The sequence below is a fragment of the Clarias gariepinus genome, chromosome 2 (assembly GCF_024256425.1).
Source record: "Clarias gariepinus isolate MV-2021 ecotype Netherlands chromosome 2, CGAR_prim_01v2, whole genome shotgun sequence".
Taxonomy (NCBI): domain Eukaryota; kingdom Metazoa; phylum Chordata; class Actinopteri; order Siluriformes; family Clariidae; genus Clarias; species Clarias gariepinus.
In genome coordinates, this window is record NC_071101.1 from 30491534 (window position 1) to 30511959 (window position 20426).

Sequence of the window (20426 nt, forward strand, 5' to 3'; positions counted from 1 at the left end):
TAAGCGAGTAGCATACATTTTTTGTGTTTGTTGCATTTCTGGGGAAGTATGTCTGTAGTTTTATCGATAAACCTGCTCATATCTGCGCACGTGTTTATCAGTCTTTTGATCAAAAACTAACTTTCACTTTGCAAAAGGCAGTGTTTATTGTTTAGTGTATATTTAAAGAACACAATATATATACACAATAAAAAAGTATTGTTTTAGGCTAACTTACCATACATTTTTGTATTCTTTGTTGTACTTCGTCTTTTTGCACACATGTGTGGGTGCGTTACAATAATAATAAGAAGAATAACAATAATAATAAATTCGGAGCCCTACTACTAATAATAATTATAATACTAAATGGAGAAAGCGCAGTCTAAGAAGTATCATCATTGAAGGAAAGAAGAAAAGTAGAATAAGTACATATCAGTATTTACAGTTTGAGCTCAACACGTTTATGAGCTCTGTCACTTGCTGTCAACGGGCGCCTAAGAAAGATAACACATTTTCGGCAATCTCAATACTTCAGATTGAAAAACTACAAGTAATAAACGGTATTTTTACAGCTTCCTGCGCGCTGCCATGGAAAAGATTCCTTTTCTTGAAACGTGCGTTCTTAATGGCCAGATCTGTATATGCCAAAAGCCACATTTATAACCAGTCACAGATGCATTTTAGAAAGAAAACACATCTGATAAGCACTGTTCCCTCTAAGCTGCGCGCATGCGCAATTGCGCACTGCTGACACGGTCTCCGCGCACAAAAAAATTCAACGGCATACAAAAAAAATCCAACCTGAATTGAAAATAAAATAAACACATAACAATTCATTCTGTGCTATTTTGCAGTGTGAGTCAGTGAGTGACTGCTCCAGCCAATGATGCGATTCAAATACAGTACGTATTTACGCAGCCAATTAACGTTGACAGGCTATGGCAGCGTCCTTATGTGCAGCCACAGGTGTTTTAGCTAGCAAAGCGGTGTGGACGATGCGAAGTGCTGCTTATATTGACCCTTTATAAGAATGGCAAAACGAACCGGCAGTGGCACATCCCCTCACCAAGCCAAAGTAAAAAAGAAATGCAATTCTTTTAAGATGGAATGGCTGTCAGAATATGTACAAATAGAAAAAAAAACGGTGAAACTGGGTGAGATTTTTTCTTTTTCGAGCGAGAAAGGTCTGCTCTGCAAAACATGTTGCGAAGCCAAAATAGCAAGCGAGTTTTCGGAGGGAAAAGTGTGGACAGAGTGGAAGCTGGACTACCTCAAGCGTCACATTCAGCACAAAAGTCATTTGAAAGCGGTTGAAATTGTAAGAAGATGAGATCGTAGATGAGAGCACAGACATAACAGTGCACAAAATGCTAGTCCTGTATATTAAATACAGGGAGGAAAATAACGTCAACCATAAAACTGTGTTTGGCGGCATCATCCAGCTGACAGCATGCACCGCTCAGGATATTGTGCAGGCAATAACTCAGTTTTACACCAAGCATGAACTAGACATGCAGAGAATGGTGATGCTGACCTCTGATGGTGCCTCAGTAATGCTAGGAAAGCACAATGGAGTTGCAGCTTTATTAAAGCGGCAAATACCACACCTAACTGAACAACACTGTGCCATAGTTAAAATTAAATATTTATACTTCCAATAATAAAAGTATTCTAACAGAAATTTAAATGCTGAAATTTGATTCTTTTAATAAACCATGAGACTTGCATAGATGCGATGCTGCCGTGACCACAGTGCACACGTCTGATGTTGCTCACAGTGGTCCAAGCGACCGATCAGGGAGTTTTTGTGTTTGCTCAGACACATGAAAAATTAGAGGGAACATTGCTGATAAGGATATGTCCTTTTAAACAACACTTTTTATACTTAATATTTGCTTCTGAGGCATTCCAAATTCCAAATTGCATCTATGTTGTTCACTTATGACTAAGGTGAGCTAGAAAGATAACTAGTTTCTAACACAAGAGTGAATCCCAAATTTCTATGTAACACCTAATTAAGGGCACTACTTCATGTGTGGGACAAGGGATTGCACACCCTAGTGCCCTTGTGCCTATACCTAAGTTAGGCACTTAAGTTAAACTGCTTAAGTATATTAGTTCCAAACTACAATGAACTCTTTTAAATGATTCTTTCAAATGCTGATTTGAATGCTTGCTATCTTTTTTGTTTTTGTTAATTTTTCTAAATTCTCAATTTATTTTACAGTATGTGGTTTTATGTTATGGTCTGAAATAACATAACCTGCATTCAAAATCCTCTAACACTCCTCAAAAAATATCAAGCAACAAGAAACAGCATCAAGCTTAGATACTGTATTTTAATAAAAGTATATGAAATACATTAAACTGCATACCTGGTATCATTGTTGTCTTTATCAATCCTATTGTATGAGCCACAGGAGATGCCAAGAGAAGCATGATATTATTATCATGTTTTATCATAAGTAACATGCAAATGGATAAATAATTCAAATAATAAAAAACTTTTAGGTTAACATCAAATACCATTGCTATTCTACAGTGGAAAAAAAAAAAAAAAAAAATATATATATATATATATATATATATATATATATATATATATAAAGTTATAGTAAGATATACATATACAATATATAGTTCATGTTGTACTTTATTTACTATAAAATGTGTAGAATTATTTTCAAGAATAGAATAAAAGACTTGTAAACCAACTACAAATGTTTTTTTTTTTAGCTTATTATATGTTAACTGTTATTTAATATTAAACATTCTAACTTGAACATGTTCAGATAACTAGTACAAAAGTATTACAAGTACATCTTACTTGTAAGATTTAATAGCCATCACAAGTAAGAGAGTTAAATAAATAATTATTACTTTGGAAGAGTTTTTTACTAAACGTACTAAAAATGAGTTAATACTAATAATAGCAATCAGACACAATTAAAAAAAATCACAAGAAAGTTTTCTAACCTGACTGTTCTGCAGGCTGCTGTCCAATTAGTATTATAAGCCAACTCAGCAGCCATATTTTCGACATCTTTGCAAGTCCCATAGATGCCAGACCAATGCTGTAAAAAGCTGCTCAACCCCTCTCAGGCTTACTACTACAGGAAGATGCCTTTTATACACGATACTGATCCGGTTGAGCGCTAATCAGGGCGGCGTGTTAGCCAACTTTGTAATTAGTTGTTCAGTCACTATATAAAATAAATATTGAACATACAGTGTTTGATATCAAATAAGGTTTAAGTAAACTTTTGTCACACTGTGCGTGAGTGGCAAACATTTTACTTTACTCAACAACTACTCTCCGAGTACTTATCACCATATAGTCTGACTTCCTTTTCTTTGTCTAATATTTATTTAGAGAGACAGGAAGGTAAATTCTGTGTCTATCAGTGAGTTGTTGGCTACATGAGCAGAGACTTTAACTTTTCGCCATGAACTTGCATTATAACTTGCACTGATAAAATGTGCATAATTCTATGTAACAAAAACTTTAGAGACAAGCCAAATTATGAACAATAATACATGTTTAAGTCAATAATCTGTAAAGTGTATTAAAACTACATTTTATGTCTTGTCCTTTCTGAAAATACATTAAAAACACTATATATAATTTAAATTTTTTATGATACCTAGCAGACTGTAAGTACGTTCCCCTGAATAAATGGATTAAGTAACATATTAATATTATATCATATTAGTGTAGATTATTATATAAGAAGTATATTTAAAAGCATACAAAATTTTAAAGTGTATATTTTAAAACATACACTTTAATACAACATAAGAAGTACACTTATAAATGTAATGTAATGTGCATATTACTCTACCACCACTTGCTTAAACAAAAGTGTTATATAAGTGTTATCAGGTGTATCACAAATGTATAAAAAAAAAATAGATTTTTTCTTAAATATCAACTGTTTTTTTTTTTAAATAATATATTTTATTTTAATGAGTAGAATCAAGGTAGTAAATGGGTCCAAAAAGTATGAAGCTCTAACCATATGGTATGGAGCTCTAACTATGGCAGCTCTAACCATGGTTACAAGTAGTTACACATGTACTGTAGCTTCATTGCACACACAAGGCATGTGTATAAGGTGACAAGAAAAAAATATTTTAGATCTACTATATCATCACTTTTTAACTGTTAATGGTCTCAGTATTCTTGCCATCCAGATGTGGATGGTATTGACATCTTTTTGAGTAGTGAAAATTTTCAAAGAGGACCAGTATGTCCGTGAATGATGATACCAGCCAAGGGGGCCCTGAGCAAACTGCACCATTGTCTTTGCACTGTCATTTTTCACTGCTAAGATTCACACAAGAATTCACACTTTTGGTTGTATCCAATCATGCAACTCAGGTCATACAGCTACCAAGCAGTTAATTCATGATGCAACATCAATGTTTTCCTTAACACCCCCACCCGCCCACACCAACACACAAAATACTTTTTGTACTATACGTAGATACAGTGTAGATGATTTCCTTATATGAAATGATGAAAGCTTTCTAGCTGACTGAAACTTTTTACCTGTTCATTTATTATTTGCTTTCACTTGGCCAAAGCAAGCTGCTCTTAAAGATGTATTCAGACTTGCTGGAGGTAAATGCTGGAGGCCAGCTCCACCTATAGATTTTGGTTCTTGTTGACACAAAACCTATTCCTGGAACCCTAAATAGGATCACTAAGCACAGGCACTTTTGCATACACACAATGTCCATTATTCAACAATGACCATTGTCAGTCTGTAAGTAATGTGCCCACACACACGCGCTTACACACTTCACTGTTTATGGTTAAATGGACTTACTACTATAACACAGCACAAATTTTCTGCTCTGATTTTAATCTGCAGGGTACTGTGCATATTTATGCTTAGTACAGGGAAAACCTGGAAACCTTCAAATCTCAATAAATACTGTATCCTAAGCTTAAAACTATTTTGGACCCTGGAGTTGTGAGACAGCAAGGCTACCTACTGATACACATGATTACCTTTTTTTTTTTTTACACTTCTTAACTTCTTAATGATGCATGCAAATGTTGAAAATGTTCATGTGTGTATGTGTGAAGCAAAGGCCTTGAATTAAGCTCTATGATATTATACTTAATGTGTTAATTACACAGTAAACACTTACATTTTAAAAGTGAACCAAAAGTGAAATATCACTCATAATTTTTACTTTAATAACTGCTATTTTTTTTTTAATTAAATAGTCATACTGGTCACAGATGAGCAAATACAAACAAAAGACTTTAAAACTGCACTTTATTTAAACAGCTTCAGTACATTTAGTTGAATTAAAAGCAAAAAAAATATGGTCCTTTGAAAGAGACCATTAAAAATAATCATAATGGAGCATTTTAAATCTTTTCTAATTCTTTGATAAAAAAAAAATGCAAAGTCAAAAAAAGTAAAAGATTGTGGTCAAAATAAATCCTTAGGGGAGTTTGATGCTGCGTCTCCGGCGAGTATCTCCTATGTTAGTGTGTGCATTCTGGTCTTTGAGACAATTAGCCTGGTTACAACTGCATTCCTCCACAAGGAAGTAGGTGTGAGATATTGAATGTCCGTTCGGGCAATAGAGATTCACTGTGTGGATACTGGTGAGGCTCGCTTGGCAACAGCTACAAGATGAAGAGCCCAACTCAGTGTACCTAAAAGAGACAGACGTATAGATAGTTATAAAAGATGGCCTCACTCAATTACTCACTCATCAACTATACCGCTCTGTCCTGTATACAGAGTCGCAGGGGGCCTGGAGCCTATCCCAGGAGACACAGGAGACAAGGCAGGGTATGCCCTGGATAGGGTGCCAATCCATTGCAGGGCGCACACACATACAGTTAAAACCAGATATGTACATACACTCATTCAGAATGGAATCATGTGGAGTTTTCTTTTTGTTTAAAAACACAATAAATGTAGTGTATATACTGTATACTTCTGACTTTGATGAAAGTACTAAAAAATACATTATGACATTATTTTGCAAATACAAATGACATTTAACAAATGCAAAAATTATGTTAATTATTTATTGATCTAAAACAGAAAAATTTACCATGATTAAATGTTTGACAGTAAAAAAAGTTTTTGTGTTTTTTTCTGAAGTGTACGTAAATATCTGGTTTCATCTGCACACACATTCACAAGCTCATTCACACACTACGAACAATTTGGAAACGCTAGTTAGGATAATTTACATTTTTGAACCCAGAGGTAACTCAACAAGCACAGGCAGAAAATGCAAACTCCATACACACAGACCAGAGGAGGTAATCAAACACGGACCATGGAGGTGCTAAACACTAAGCCACTTTGTCGATTTAATTATCAAGAACGAACTTCCTGCTTCCTGAATTATTATGTTTCTTACAATGGGAATGTCTTATGAATAGAGCAGTTTATTATTTGTGCTTATTACAAAAATGACATATTACATTTGACATTTGAAGTAACAAAATTACAAGTCCAAGAGAGATGGAGAGAGAGAGAGAAAAGGGGATGCTAATGATGAAATGACTGTAAAACTTGAAGGTTTTCTATTTAACAATTTCTTTAACCTTATTTAAGTGTCTATATAAATGCACTACCCTCTGCCAAAGAACAGCAACGGTGACCATCAAGCCAGGGAAGGGTATCATCCTATATGAGGTCATATAATCCTATATGAGATATTAAGGAGAAAATCTAAATAGCTTGTTTAAATCTTAGCCAATACTGTCACAAACAACAACATCATGTTTAATAATAAATACCATTTTGTAATTATTAAAAAATAATGGTAGTACTGTGTCTATATCTGTTTATACATGCCTATATATAAAAATGTTACACGCGATGCAGAAACGGCTACACGAGGCTATCAAAACATTTACCAGAGCATGCCCATAGCCATAGAGTCAACATTGGAGAGGACCAAATAATTTTTTAATTTGGCCAAAAATTCATTCAGCACCTCTCCCAAAAGAAGAATACGAGACCATTTTGCTTCAACATTACCAATATTTATTGGATGTTTGAATCAGCACAAGTAAATTATTATAGCATTACATATCATTAGACACAATTTATGAAATTTTTACAAAAGAAGACAAATTAACCTTCTTGACCAATTTTAGGCATATGGCTGAGTAATAAATACTGTACAGTATATGTGAAATATCAATATAATGTCTTTTAGGTTAGCCTACAGCATTAGAAATTCCTATGACAGAAACTCTGAACCTCAGTACACTCACAGAAAACCTTTATGATGACACCTCAATGAAAGTTATGCAAATTAATAAAGTGCTAGCTATCCTGTAATGGATTTGCTGCTACAGACATTATCATGTGAAACTATTTTATACTCATGGACCTTTTGTCCATTTCTCCTCTGCATTAACATTTCTAAACATTTCACCATAGGGTGTGTATACTCACTTTGTGTAGCTGTTACAGTGTCCCTGGCAGTGTGTTTGCTCTATTTTCGTCTTTGACCGGCAGTTGTTGTGAGTGATATAATCAAAAGTGCTCTGTACTTTACATCCCTTTTCCTTCTCCACACCTGAAAACATATACACATAATACTTTTCTTGTAGCAGTTGATTCATTGTGTTGTCTTTGTCTTTAAAAATCTATTCATATTTTTATTAATCTTTAGTATAATGCTACTCACAGACTTGGCAGCAGCGATTAGCAGAAAGCTGCACAGTACCCTGCAGATAAAGATCAGGCCAGAAAATTTCTGCTGTTATTTGGTAGAAAACTCAAATAACAATAATCTGTCCTTAAAGAAATAATACTTGACTTTGAAATGTTTCTAATTCGTAATATAAACTTCAATAATTATCATTTTTGTATAACAACTCATTTACAGGTTTCTATAATAAAATACCTTATTTTTACTACCCAATAAAAAAAGTAATCATAACATCATAGCTTCACATAGGGAATCATCCTATATATAGCAAAAAAAAAAAAAAAATAGTCCACTTCTGATTATTTACAGACATTATGTGAACACACTACACTACAGACAAATCTGTTTATGTACTTTTAATCTAATATTAACATTCAAATTAAATATAGAAAGTCACATTTCTACAATCAGATGCTGTGTTATTTAAAATGTGTGTTAGTAATAATGGGTGTACCTTGCCACACCATAACGTTAAATATACATACATCAACTAAAGCACAGAACTTTTTCTACTAATAATCTTCCCATTATCAACTATTACTGTCTCATCCACAGAACTCGGAATGCTCAGAGTCGTTGTTATACGCCACTATACTCCAATGTTGCTTCGCTTTAAAAATAATAATAAATTATTAGGGAGAAATGTAAGAGTAAATGCAACTTAAAACATACATCTAAAAGATTTAAACATTAATGTTGTCAAACTAAATTGGAAGCATTTCAAAAAGCATGGAATGAGAGCATCTCACTTTCTGAGCCCTGCTTTTGGGTGGGAATAACTCACTGTTTCTAAAGATGGCCTTTTGGATTGTGTAAATATAGATGTGATTATTGAGTATGGTTCCACTTAAAATACTTGAAGATAACTTTGAATTGCATCGATACATAATGTTTTGCTGTGATGCCTCATGACTAAAACTGGTTTAGGGCTATCATTGCTAGTCTTGATCAGTGAACAGCTGTTAACCTTAAGAAAGTGGATCCCATGTTAAGTAAAATGAATATTATGGCTTTCATATCATTGGACATTTGACCACATTTAACATAGTTATAGAAAAGATTTATCTGGTATCACCCAAATAAGAATAGGTTCCTTTTAGTCTGGTTCCTCTTCAGTTTCTCCTGCTTCTGTTTTCAGAGGGGTTTCCTTGCCACTTTTGCTTTTGGCTTGCTCATTTATACTTACATAGATTTATACAGTGTAACCTTGGACTGTGAACATGCACTGTGTGTGTGTTTGTGCACGTATGCGCTGTGTGTGTGTGTTTATGTGTGAAGCTAAAATAAGAGGAGAGGAGGAATAACAACCTCCCCTCTCCCTCCTCTCGTCTTACACAGTTCACACACGCACACATACACAGCACGTGCTTGCACAAACACACACACACACACACACACACACAAACACACACAGACATACACACACACAGCTCATGTGCACTGCTGTAAAGTAAAAATAAAACTAATTAACCTGCACTTTACCTTTGAAAAGAATCGCGACAGAGCAGTGTTTCCATGTGTGCGTGTGTGAAGGCGAGAAGAGGAGGGAAAGGGCACGCTGTCCAATGACGCGCATACGCACACATAAAGGAATCAGTGCAGGCTGACAGAAAAATATAGAGAGAGAAAATGGATCTTTAACCTCTCTAATGAGACTTGCTTTTGCTTTACACACACGCACACACGTGTGTTATAATAAACTGCACACACGTGCTGTACATACACACATACATACAAACACAAAAGAAAAGAAGCTTTACATGTACACACATGGTCACAGTGTTATAGTAAACAGTACACGTGTGCACGGATGTTGATTATACCAGCAAGAGACGCACACTAAGACCAAGCCGGGAAGACGATTACCCACAATTCCGCAGAGCAACCCACAATTCCGCAGATTGGCTCAGTTGTGATCACGTGATGCTTGCCATTAAAACATGAAGCGCATGCATGCTACATGATACTCGGTAATCGTAAACCAAGACTTGTTTTACAAATCAAAATTTATTAAACATTTTTGCTCGCAAACCAGGTTCCACTGTACATTGCTTCTGACTTGCTCATTATATACATTTATACATATATAAATTTAAATATATTAAATTGAAATTGAATAAACTCCAAACTGTAACGGTACACCAAGTCACGCCCTCTGCTCAAGCCAAGTCATGATCTCCAGCGACTCCTTTCCACACTCCATTCCGTTGCTTCCATTTTGCCGCCTCGTTCATTCATGCTCGAGCACACCTGCGCCTCATCTCATTCATCACTTGCACTCTATATAATTCTTTCTCAGACAGCGAACTCTTGCCGAATTATTGCGTGCTCCAAGCCAAGTGTTTTTGTGTCTAGTGTTTTACTAAAATATACATTTTTGCCTCTCACGTTGTTGACCCTTTTTCTCCCCTACTGTAGTTACGCCTTTGCTTCACAAATTAGAATTGTTTGCGTCGTTAACTGATAACCCGGCGTTGAACATTTGCTTTCCCTTTCGACTGCGACTCTGTTTAAACCCATATGATCACTGCAGCTCTGATCTCGTTCGGCTGCTGCTGCTCTCCCTCTACCGGCGCGCCGGATTCAGTACGCGCGCAGCGGACTTCATCTCTCCACACAGCCGCGCTCACTCTGCTGCAGCTTTTGCCCAGCCTGCGCGTTCTCAGCAGCGCGCGCTCTGCTGGCCACCGCGCAGGCTCCGTGCCACTCGCTCCTTTACTCCTATCTACAGCCCCTGCTCAGCCACGCCACAGCTCACTTCAAAGTAATGTTTTTTTTTATTTCAATCTCCTCCTTTTGACTTTCATTTTCTGCGTTAAATTGGTGGTATTTAAATAAAGTAACTTTCCTTTTGATTATAATTAATCTGTTTTGACATTGTCAATTAAAATCAGTTATATTGAACATATTCTGTTGTGTCTGCTTTTGGGTCCTCCAAGCCTGCCTCACACAGACCACCCCTGACACAAACAAGTTATATGTTGGAGTGCAGAATTTAAGAGAACCATTAAATGTTAATTTTTAGGCCAAATCTTGCCTACAAACGTACAGGGGTACCAATAAAGATTCTGGAAGCCTAATATACAAGGCACCCAACCCTGATCATGCCAACACTTATTAACTGCCATGGCATTTTTCACAACGTCAGTCACACAGGGCCCCTAACCACCAACGTCAGTTCAGTAGACAATACAGTTTGATATTTTTGTCATATATGTAAATTCATTAATGCATGCAGTTTAAGCGTATACGTATGATTTGTCAAATCTGTGTAATAATCCAGCATGTTAATAAAGTAATGCTCTATTACAAATGTGTTGTGTGTGTATACATCACTTACAGGCTGACAATAGTCAATATTGAATGGTGGACAGTGGATCTTGTGGTTAGTAGTAACATATTGTCCATCAATCGTGGTGCAGATAAACTTGTTACAGGCATCATGTGAAGGAGTCCATTCTGTTCCACTCTGCACGAAGACCGGTTGATATAAAATCTTATAGAATACTTCACAACAAAAGCCAAACTTAAAAATCACATTTATACGGTATGTAACTACTAAGTACTAATTTTTACAGCTTTTAAAGTGTTAATGTAAACGGAATATATATTCTATTTTTTTTTTTTTATAAAAAGTGTGTATTGGAAGGCAAATGGCCATAAATTGTACAGCTGCACTTACAGTTTCCCAAAGTTTAAAAACAATCTAGTTCTTACACCTCAACTGTCTCTGGGCATTACCTCCAATGTGTGTACTGTGCCATTGTGTTTAATGACACATTTGTTCTTGTGTTTAATGACACATTTTCCACAGCATTCAGTAGAGTTTGATTTCACATATACATATCCCTGAGAGAGAGAGAAAAATATTTATAGTTTGTTAGTTAAACTGTGTGAGCACCATAGTTACTAAACTGGAATATTAAAGTAAGATCATTCAACTATATAATTTGTTTAAAAAAAGCTTTTTATTTAGTCAGTAAGGTTAAAAAATGAACGAGAAAGCTGTTGATACAAATGAAACATTACTAAGGAATAGACTCAAGGTGTATCTAATAAATATTGTATCACATGCCCAAGGATCTCTCATGGGTTTGCTAGAAGACTTAAGATTAAAATTTAGAACTTTATGATCATTATCTCTGACATTGACCCATGAATTAGCATATGTACTGTATATGTATATGTACACATACAGTTTATCCATAAAAAATAACCATAACTCACTGGCTCACACTTGTCACTGCAAGTTATTAATCCACACTTGACCTTATACAGTTGTGTTTTGGGATCCACAATCCAGGTGCAGTTGCACTCCTGACAGTTAAATACAGGGATTGAAGTACCAGGCTGGAATGGAGATTTTGAAACAAAATTAGTCATAGGCTACAAAACATGCAACACATACTGTAGTTGTTGTTTTTTTCTAATAAAGCTGCTATCTTTCTCAGTTACCTTATACTCCAGTCCATTATGGACACAGACTTTCTTTGGATCTGTAAGAACAAACATATAATTTTAATATTAGAACAAACAATAATCAAATATTAGAAAACCTTAAAAATACTATGTGAGATGCAGACCAATATCCATATTAATATCAATACCGCATGTTAATTCAGGGCAGCATTTGCCTTCGGGCAATTTGAGTACTGGAGCGTAGCCAAAAGGACACTGGTCATTTATTCTGGGACAGGTGCTGCTCTCACAGCCTGAAATAAGTGCAAGAAGGTCATGGAGTCATGTAAAACCAAATTCACACTCACTTAAGTAGCTAGTTTCATTAAATGCCAGTAGTAGACGACAACACAGCAAAAAGAAATCACCTTTACAATATACATCATGTTGATTTGTTCAAAACCCTAAATGATAAATTATATTCTCCCAAACTTATCAGTTCTGCATTTGGTAGAAGGAACAACAGAACAATCACAAGCAATACTAAGCAATCTTACGGCAGGTAAGGATAGAGCAACAGGCATCTGATGGATCCGTCACATTGACAACAATAAATCCTGGATTGTTGCAGGTCACTTGGTTGTTGTTTGAACACTGCTTTGGTTTACAAGTGATTGTTGCAGATGTTTTATCACAGACACAGTCCTGGCAACCATACTGGAATTGTTCTCCAAGCTGACAATTAAAATAAGAATGTTAAAGCAATGTTTGTCTCTTAATATTATACAATCTGTATCTTTCATTTTAAATGTCCATTACTAAAAATATGCAATAATGTCCTTTGAACAGTTATATTGAGATGTGTCTGCTACTTATGCTCTGTAAAGCCATAACAGCTCTAATCTGGTGCTGTTAATTGGATTTTTAATATCTAAAATGCAGAAAATAAATCCAGACGTGCATCCAAACTTTTGACTGGTACTATATTCATATACATCAAAACATGCCATTATTTATTTAACAAAAATTATACCAAAAATAAAACACCTGTGGGCTATACTAGGTTTTAAGTAGCTTTTAAACAGGCAGCTTTTGATCAGCTACAGGTTATGGGCACATTGCGGTCAATAAGTTGACCATGAATTCCTCCATTTACCAGAGTATTCTAGTGAATTTAAATGTGAAGCCATTTGACGGACAGCTAAAACTTGGTGGAAATTGAATCATACAACAGGACAATGATCCGAAGCACCCAAAAATCTATGTATAAATCTACATCATAATGGCTGCAAAAGGTTTTGGAATGACCTAGTCAATGTCCAGACCTCAACCTAATTAAAATTTTGTGACATGACCTAAAGAGAACGGTGCATATGCAGATTTTCATAAACCTCAATAAACTGAACCAATGCTATTAAGAAGAATGGACCAAAATTCCTCCTGATAAAGACTGATAAAGTCATACAGGAAATTATTATGGGTAATCGGCATTGTCCACATGTTGTTTTTTTGCTTTTTTTTATTTAAAAAAAGTTGCATGCTGTCTAAGGTTATATTTGCCTAGTACTAACACTTGTCAAATGATATTTATTATACTTTTACACAAAAACATCTACTGTAGAATTAAATGAAAGGATCCTAACTTATGAACATGACTGTGCATGCACACACACACACACACACACACACTGTAAAAAGGTATTTACCCCCTTCCTGATTATTATTATTATTTTGTTCCCTATTTGTCATACTTGCTGTAGTACCAAAACCTTAGATGTGTACTTTTTCAGGTAGGCAGGTTTGGACAGATTTTTTTTACCCCTTAATAAATAAAACCATCCTTTAAAAATTGACCTTTGTACCTTTTTATTTACTTAAGTTATCTTTGTGCAATATTAAAGTGTGACAAATATGCCAAAAAAAAAAAGGAAGAAAGAACGACGAGGCTAATACTTTTTCACTACACTGTATTGTCATGGCCTAGACTAAACAAAGAAAAGTAAAAAAAAAAAAAAGCTGTTTAAAATATTAATCAGTGTTTGCCTCTTACTAATTAATGAAAAGTAAGGACCTTACCTCTCGTCCTTTACCAGAGGGGTCCAAGCACCCTATAAAGAAAAAGGCAGACATTACTGTATTAAGTTGCACATCCTCTCTGTTGTACTCATAATAGCAGTCCAAATGGTAATAAAGTGAAACCTCGGGTTACTTTGCTGTAACCCTGTTACCTGAAAAAGCGGCAACGACATACTGCGCGAAAGCGCTGTGGGAAACGTTTCGTCGTGACCGGTTGTAAAGCACGTGTGTGTCAAACACGCCAAAATTTTTGCCATATACAGTGGTGTGAAAAACTATTTGCCCCCTTCCTGATTTCTTATTCTTTTGCATGTTTGTCACACTTAAATGTTTCTGCTCATCAAAAACCGTTAACTATTAGTCAAAGATAACATAATTGAACACAAAATGCAGTTTTTAAATGAAGGTTTACGTTTTTAAGGGGGGAAAAAAACTCCAAATCTACATGGCCCTGTGTGAAAAAGTAATTGCCTCCCAGGTTAAAACATAACTTAACTGTGGTTTATCACACTCGAGTTTAATTTCTGTAGTCACCCCAGGCCTGATTACTGCCACACCTATTTCAATCAAGAAATCACCTAAATAGGAGCTACCTGACACAGAGAAGTAAACCAAAAGCACCTCAAAAGCTAGACATCATGCCAAGATCCAAAGAAATTCAGGAACAAATAAGAACAAAAGTAATTAAGATCTATCAGTCTGGTAAAGGTTATAAAGCCATTTCTAAAGCTTTGGGACTCCGGCGAACCACAGTGAGAGCCATTATCCACAAATGGCAAAAACATGGAACAGTGGTGAACCTTCCCAGGAGTGGCCGGCCGACCAAAATTACCCTAAGAGCGCAGAGACAACTCATCCAAGAGGCCACAAAAGACCCCAGGACAACATCTAAAGAACTGCAGGCGTTACTTGCCTCAATTAAGGTCAGTGTTCACGACTCCACCATAAGAAAGAGACTGGGCAAAAACGGCCTGCATGGCAGATTTCCATGGCGCAAACTACTTTTAAGCAAAAAGAACATTAAGACTCGTCTCAAATTTGCTAAAAAACATCTCAATGATTGCCAAGACTTTTGGGAAAATACTTGTGGACCGACGAGACAAAAGTTGAACTTTTTGGAAGGTTCGTGTCCCGTTACATCTGGCGTAAAAGTAACACAGCATTTCAGAAAAAGAACATCATACCAACAGTAAAATATGGTGGTGGTAGTGTGATGGTCTGGGGTTGTTTTGCTGCTTCAGGACCTGGAAGGCTTGCTGTGATAGATGGAACCATGAATTCTACTGTCTACCAAAAAGTCCTGAAGGAGAATGTCCGGCCATCTGTTCGTCAACTCGAGCTGAAGCGATCTTGGGTGCTGCAGCAGGACAATGACCCAAAACACACCAGTAAATCCACCTCTGAATGGCTGATGAAAAACAAAATGAAGACTTCGGAGTGGCCTAGTCAAAGTCCTGACCTGAATCCTATTGAGATGTTGTGGCATGACCTTAAAAGGGCGGTTCATGCTAGAAAACCCTGAAATAAAGCTGAATTACAACAATTCTGCAAAGATGAGTGGGCCAAAATTCCTTTAGAGCGCTGTAAAAGACTCGTTGCAAGTTATCGCAAACGCTTGATTGCAGTTATTGCTGCTAAGGGTGGCACAACCAGTTATTAGGTTGAGGGGGCAATTACTTTTTCACACAGGGCCATGTAGGTTTGGATTTTTTTCTCCCTAAATAATAAAAACCATCATTTAACAACTGCATTTTGTGTTTACTTGTGTTATCTTTGACTAATAGTTAAATGTGTTTGATGATCAGAAACTTTTATGTGTGACAAACATGCAAAAGAATAAGAAATCAGGAAGGAGGCAAATAGTTTTTCACACCACTGTATAACCTCGGTCAGGTGACGTCATTCGATAAGGTGCACCTGTAGGTTATAAACAGGCATGAACCGCAAACATCCTCAGATCAATTTTGTCTGAAGAATTTCCAGTCACGCATGCAGTGCGGCACTGGAGCGCAGCATCTTATTCAGGAAACAGGGTTACAGCAAAGTAACCCGAGATGTTCCCTTTCAAAAGCTACACTCGATGCTGCACGAAATCGCTATGGGAACAAAATACCCACTCTGCTGCACTGCAAGTGTCTGGACCCCCAGGATTGTGTAGTGTGCGCACAGTCCCCCAAGGAGTCTTAGACATAATTCTGGGATGCTGACTCGATGACCTGTGAGACTGGCATCCAACTATGAAGCCTGACAGATGTCTTGCGGGAAAAAGGCAGCCTGCCGCATGACATACTTGGAAACCCCTCTTTACATTTACATTTAGGCATTTGGCAGACGCTCTTATCCAGAGCAACTTGATCTTTTGGCAGACACTCTTGCCAAAGCAACTGATGATGGGCCCTAAACACTAGAGGCAAAGTGTGCCACGCGCCTCATAGGATGGGCCCTATCATGTCTCACCCAACCATGAAACCCTGCTCTAATTTACGGCACTAGCTAATGCGGAGGTGCGCTGTAAATTGAGGAGCATGAGCTAGACACAGCGACTGCTCCGGAGCTATAACAGTGGAGGACAGAAGGCTTCGACTGTGGAAGATAGTTGGGTAAGAATGCAGAACAGATTTTTCCAGCCAATTCGCAAAGCCTAAGCACGCTGAAGAGGCTGATGAGGCCTGCGAATAAGCCGGCAACTAAGGGTGTTTTCCACAAACCACATCAGTCAGGACTTAAGCCGAAATAGCGGTGTACTATTGTGTACTAGAGTGTACTAGGGCACAAGGCCCACAAAGCCTGAGGTTAGTGTTCCTGCAGAAAATTTTAGCACTGAAACAGTTCGGCAGTGGACTGGGTCTACACGTTTTATGTCCTGGAATGTAAATGATCCTGAGGGACAGAATTTGTCCTGTCCTTAAGCAGAACCTAGTGCGCTAGTTTCCTTAGCGGCGCAAATCTAGTCTGCCCAGGCGATATTTACAAGCCGTAATGTTGTCCATCCGTGCTAGCCTCTTGATTGCTGGAGGAAGTATTTCAGGGCCAGAAATAAAGTCATCAATTCGAGTCGGTTGATATGCCACACGAGAAGATGACCTCTCCAGATCCCTTGGGCTGAACAGCCATCTAGGCCCGCGCTCCGGCCCGTAAGGGAAAAACGTCTGCCGTTAGCAACTTGCGATGACAGCACGGACCTAGGGTGGGACCCAGAGTCAAGGTCGAGGGTCTGAACCACATTGAGAGGGTACGAAGCTCTCGGCGCGTAACCCTTATTGCCTCTGGGGATTGGACCTTGGATAAAATCCCCCGGCACTTAGCCACCACTAAAGCCTTAAAAGTTACCTCCTGGCCTAGCTTAAACTCCTTTAGAGTGTTTAAAATGGATTCGACGCGCGCAGGAGACAGCTGTGCCCGCATTGCAGTCAGATCCCACATGACACTCTGTGTCACACTTTGTGTAGGAAAGAGAACACTTTCCGTGGCGTTGAGACTCCATCCTGCCTCTGGGGATTGGCTCTTGGATGAAACCCCCCGGCACTTAAACCACTCTAGGAGTGGTGTAGTTACCTACTGGCCTAGCTTGGACTCCTTTAGGGTGCTATAATTGATCCGGCGCCTGCAGGAGACAGCTGTGCCCGCATTGCGGTAGGATTCCGCATGACACTCAACGTCATACCTCATGTAGGAAGGAGGACGCTTTCTGCGTCTTTAAGACTCCACCCTAAGAAAATGATGTGAGCTAGGGCGACATGTTGATGCCAAATGGCTCTGTCTAAGAGAGGAACATGTGCTATGGCCCCTTTTTCCAGCAAGCCTGTGATTTTGAAATAACAGAGGTGCCCACCACGGAAGTGGAAAACCCACGCTGTTGAAACACAATGACTGAATCCTGTAGCCAGGAAGACATGCTTGGCAGTAGCTTACACGCTGTCAGCTCCTCTGAAGGGGCGGTAGCTTTGTCGCTTAGCTAGGTGGAGGAGTGGTGGTGATGGGGGTGGCTGTAAGGTGTTTGGTGTCCTGAAACACGACAGGAGGGAACCGAGCACCTAACACTTTGTCGAAAACCGCTGTCTCCCAAAACACCAGTGGCGGCGGGAATTGAACACCGGTCTCCTGAGGGTGCTGGTCTTCCACAGTGCTTCGTACCTAAAAGACATACCTGGCAGTAGGTTCCCCGCTGCTGTTCCCCGGGCCATCATTGAGGCCCCTCCTCCGGCCACCCGACAGGCACCTGTCATCTGACCGTGGATTTATTTTATTTATTTATTTTTACGGCAAATTGAGGTGTACGCGTTAGACCATGCGTTACCACCTCTAACAACAACTAACACACTGGCTCATCACTAGAGGAGCACTCTGAAGTGATAGTTTTCATCTCCGCAGAAGCGAGAAAGTTCTTCCCCCCCTCACAAGAAGCGCCGAAGCGCGCTTGAGAAGTGGAACGTAAAAGGCTCATGATCCAGCGAGAGAAAAGAAAAATTCTGTCTCGTGCGCTTCCGCCAGATATGCACGCGGTTTCGTTTTTGAAAACGGCGAACTCGAGAGCGAGGGACTTTAATAGGGAGAAACCGCACACGGTTTGCGAGTGTTCCACAACATGAGCAAATATTTTTTTTATAAATTTTTACTTAAAAATGTATACAAAATATTTTGACTTGAAAATTTTTAAGTGCAAGTCTTAGTCTACGAGGACCGAGTATCGTGTAGCATGCAGGCGCTTCTTGTTTTGACGTCAAGCGCTACACAACTGGGCCAATGTTTTTTCTCTCTCTTGCGCTGCAGAAGTTTACTGTGACTATGTGAATGTACAGCATCTTTTGTGTTTGTATGTGTACAGCACGCCTGTACTGTTTATTCTAACATACGTGTGTGCGCGTCTGTAAAGCAAAAGGAAGTTTATTACAGTAGAGGGGTTAAAGATCAATTTACTCTCTCTCTCTCTCTCTCTCTCTCTCTCTCTATCAACTTGTACTGACTGGCAAAAATGCTTTAGAAGGGGCAAATGAATGTCCTGCATCAAGTAAAAAAATCAACTAAGGAGATAACTGAAACTATTAAAATTGGGTTAATAATTGAAAAACACATTTTTAAAACCTGACGGGATAGTGGGGAACCATTATTTTTAATGAAAGAAATGAAAAACTAAATAAGTGTGATGGTAGATCACTTATTTATCATATCACTTAAACAACAACAACAACAACAATTAAAAAGTAGAACTCATGACTATGTTAAATAGTAAAAGAAACAGTATTTCCACATGCACAATGCAAGGAGGATTGGGATTAAACAGCCAGGATAATAGGAAAAGAGAAAAAGGCTTAATTGGCTAGGGAGCTAAATTATGAAATGTGGAGCATTAGAAAAAGATCACATGGTCCAGTGAGTCCAGATTTACCCTGTGCCATAGTAATGGGTACATTGGGGTGAAAAGAGAGGAGCATGACAGTGCCTACTGTACAAGCCTGTGGGAGAGTGTGATAATCTGGGGTTGCTTCAGTTAGTTAGGTTCAGCAACATTTTGTGCTCAAAAACATTAGGTCAGCTTTCGACCTGAATATAATGAATGACCAGGCTTTTTCCTCAATGGATTTTTCTTTCCTGATTCCACGGACATATTCCAAGATCACCATACCAGAATTTATCGAGCTCAAATTGTGAAACAGTGACTCAAGGAGCATGAAACATAATTTTCACACACGGTTTGGCCACCACAGACTCCACAACTTAACCCTATTGACAATCTTTGGGATGTGTTGGAGATGATTTTATACAGTGCTCCAACAATTCTATTATCAATACAAGATCATGAATAGAACTAATATTGTGTAATTGCATAATCTTACTGAAAGTATGCCATGGCTATATTTAAAGCAACAGGTGGTCCAATTAAATATATTAAACAATTAAATAATAGTGTGTGGGTTTTTTGGGTTTTTTTGGCTGGGCAGTGTACATAATTAACCCAACTGACACGTGTGCTCTGGAAATCAGGTTATAGAACAAACAAATTACTTACCGCATTTCTCAACACACTGTTTTGACTCTTTATTGAAGAGCTGCATGCCATCAGGACAGAAACAACCCTCAGTAGTTGAATTCAGAAAATGGTCTTGATGCCTTATAATAAAGATACCTTTACTTCAGAAATTCCATCCATCCTCATTTAAATTATCTTAATACACATCTTCCTAATTATATTAGATAAATGTCACTTATGTGAACTAAATTTACATATTTGTCACCTTTATTACTAGTCCTTATCATTTTAC

General features: G+C 37.8%; 2 protein-coding genes across 2 annotated transcripts in view; both read right to left on the reverse strand.

Annotated features, from left to right (window-relative positions):
* Window positions 1–3063, reverse strand: part of LOC128517090 (mucin-2-like) — a 50796-nt gene extending 47733 nt beyond the window's left edge. Inside the window, exons 1-2 of the mRNA XM_053490872.1 lie at window positions 2959–3063; window positions 2358–2384 (exon numbers count right to left, since the gene is read on the reverse strand). Coding sequence (XP_053346847.1) covers window positions 2358–2384; window positions 2959–3040 — 109 coding nt within the window. The 5' untranslated portion in view covers window positions 3041–3063. The remainder of the gene's footprint in view (window positions 1–2357; window positions 2385–2958) is intronic.
* A 2297-nt stretch (window positions 3064–5360) lies between these two features.
* The window catches only part of LOC128540808 (mucin-2-like), a 53238-nt gene continuing 38172 nt past the window's right edge, over window positions 5361–20426 (reverse strand). Inside the window, exons 39-49 of the mRNA XM_053510794.1 lie at window positions 20174–20274; window positions 14167–14198; window positions 12648–12825; window positions 12300–12404; window positions 12148–12188; window positions 11920–12042; window positions 11434–11541; window positions 11033–11161; window positions 7669–7708; window positions 7434–7557; window positions 5361–5662 (exon numbers count right to left, since the gene is read on the reverse strand). Of these exons, the coding sequence (XP_053366769.1) occupies window positions 5446–5662; window positions 7434–7557; window positions 7669–7708; window positions 11033–11161; window positions 11434–11541; window positions 11920–12042; window positions 12148–12188; window positions 12300–12404; window positions 12648–12825; window positions 14167–14198; window positions 20174–20274 (1198 nt within the window). The 3' untranslated portion in view covers window positions 5361–5445. The remainder of the gene's footprint in view (window positions 5663–7433; window positions 7558–7668; window positions 7709–11032; window positions 11162–11433; window positions 11542–11919; window positions 12043–12147; window positions 12189–12299; window positions 12405–12647; window positions 12826–14166; window positions 14199–20173; window positions 20275–20426) is intronic.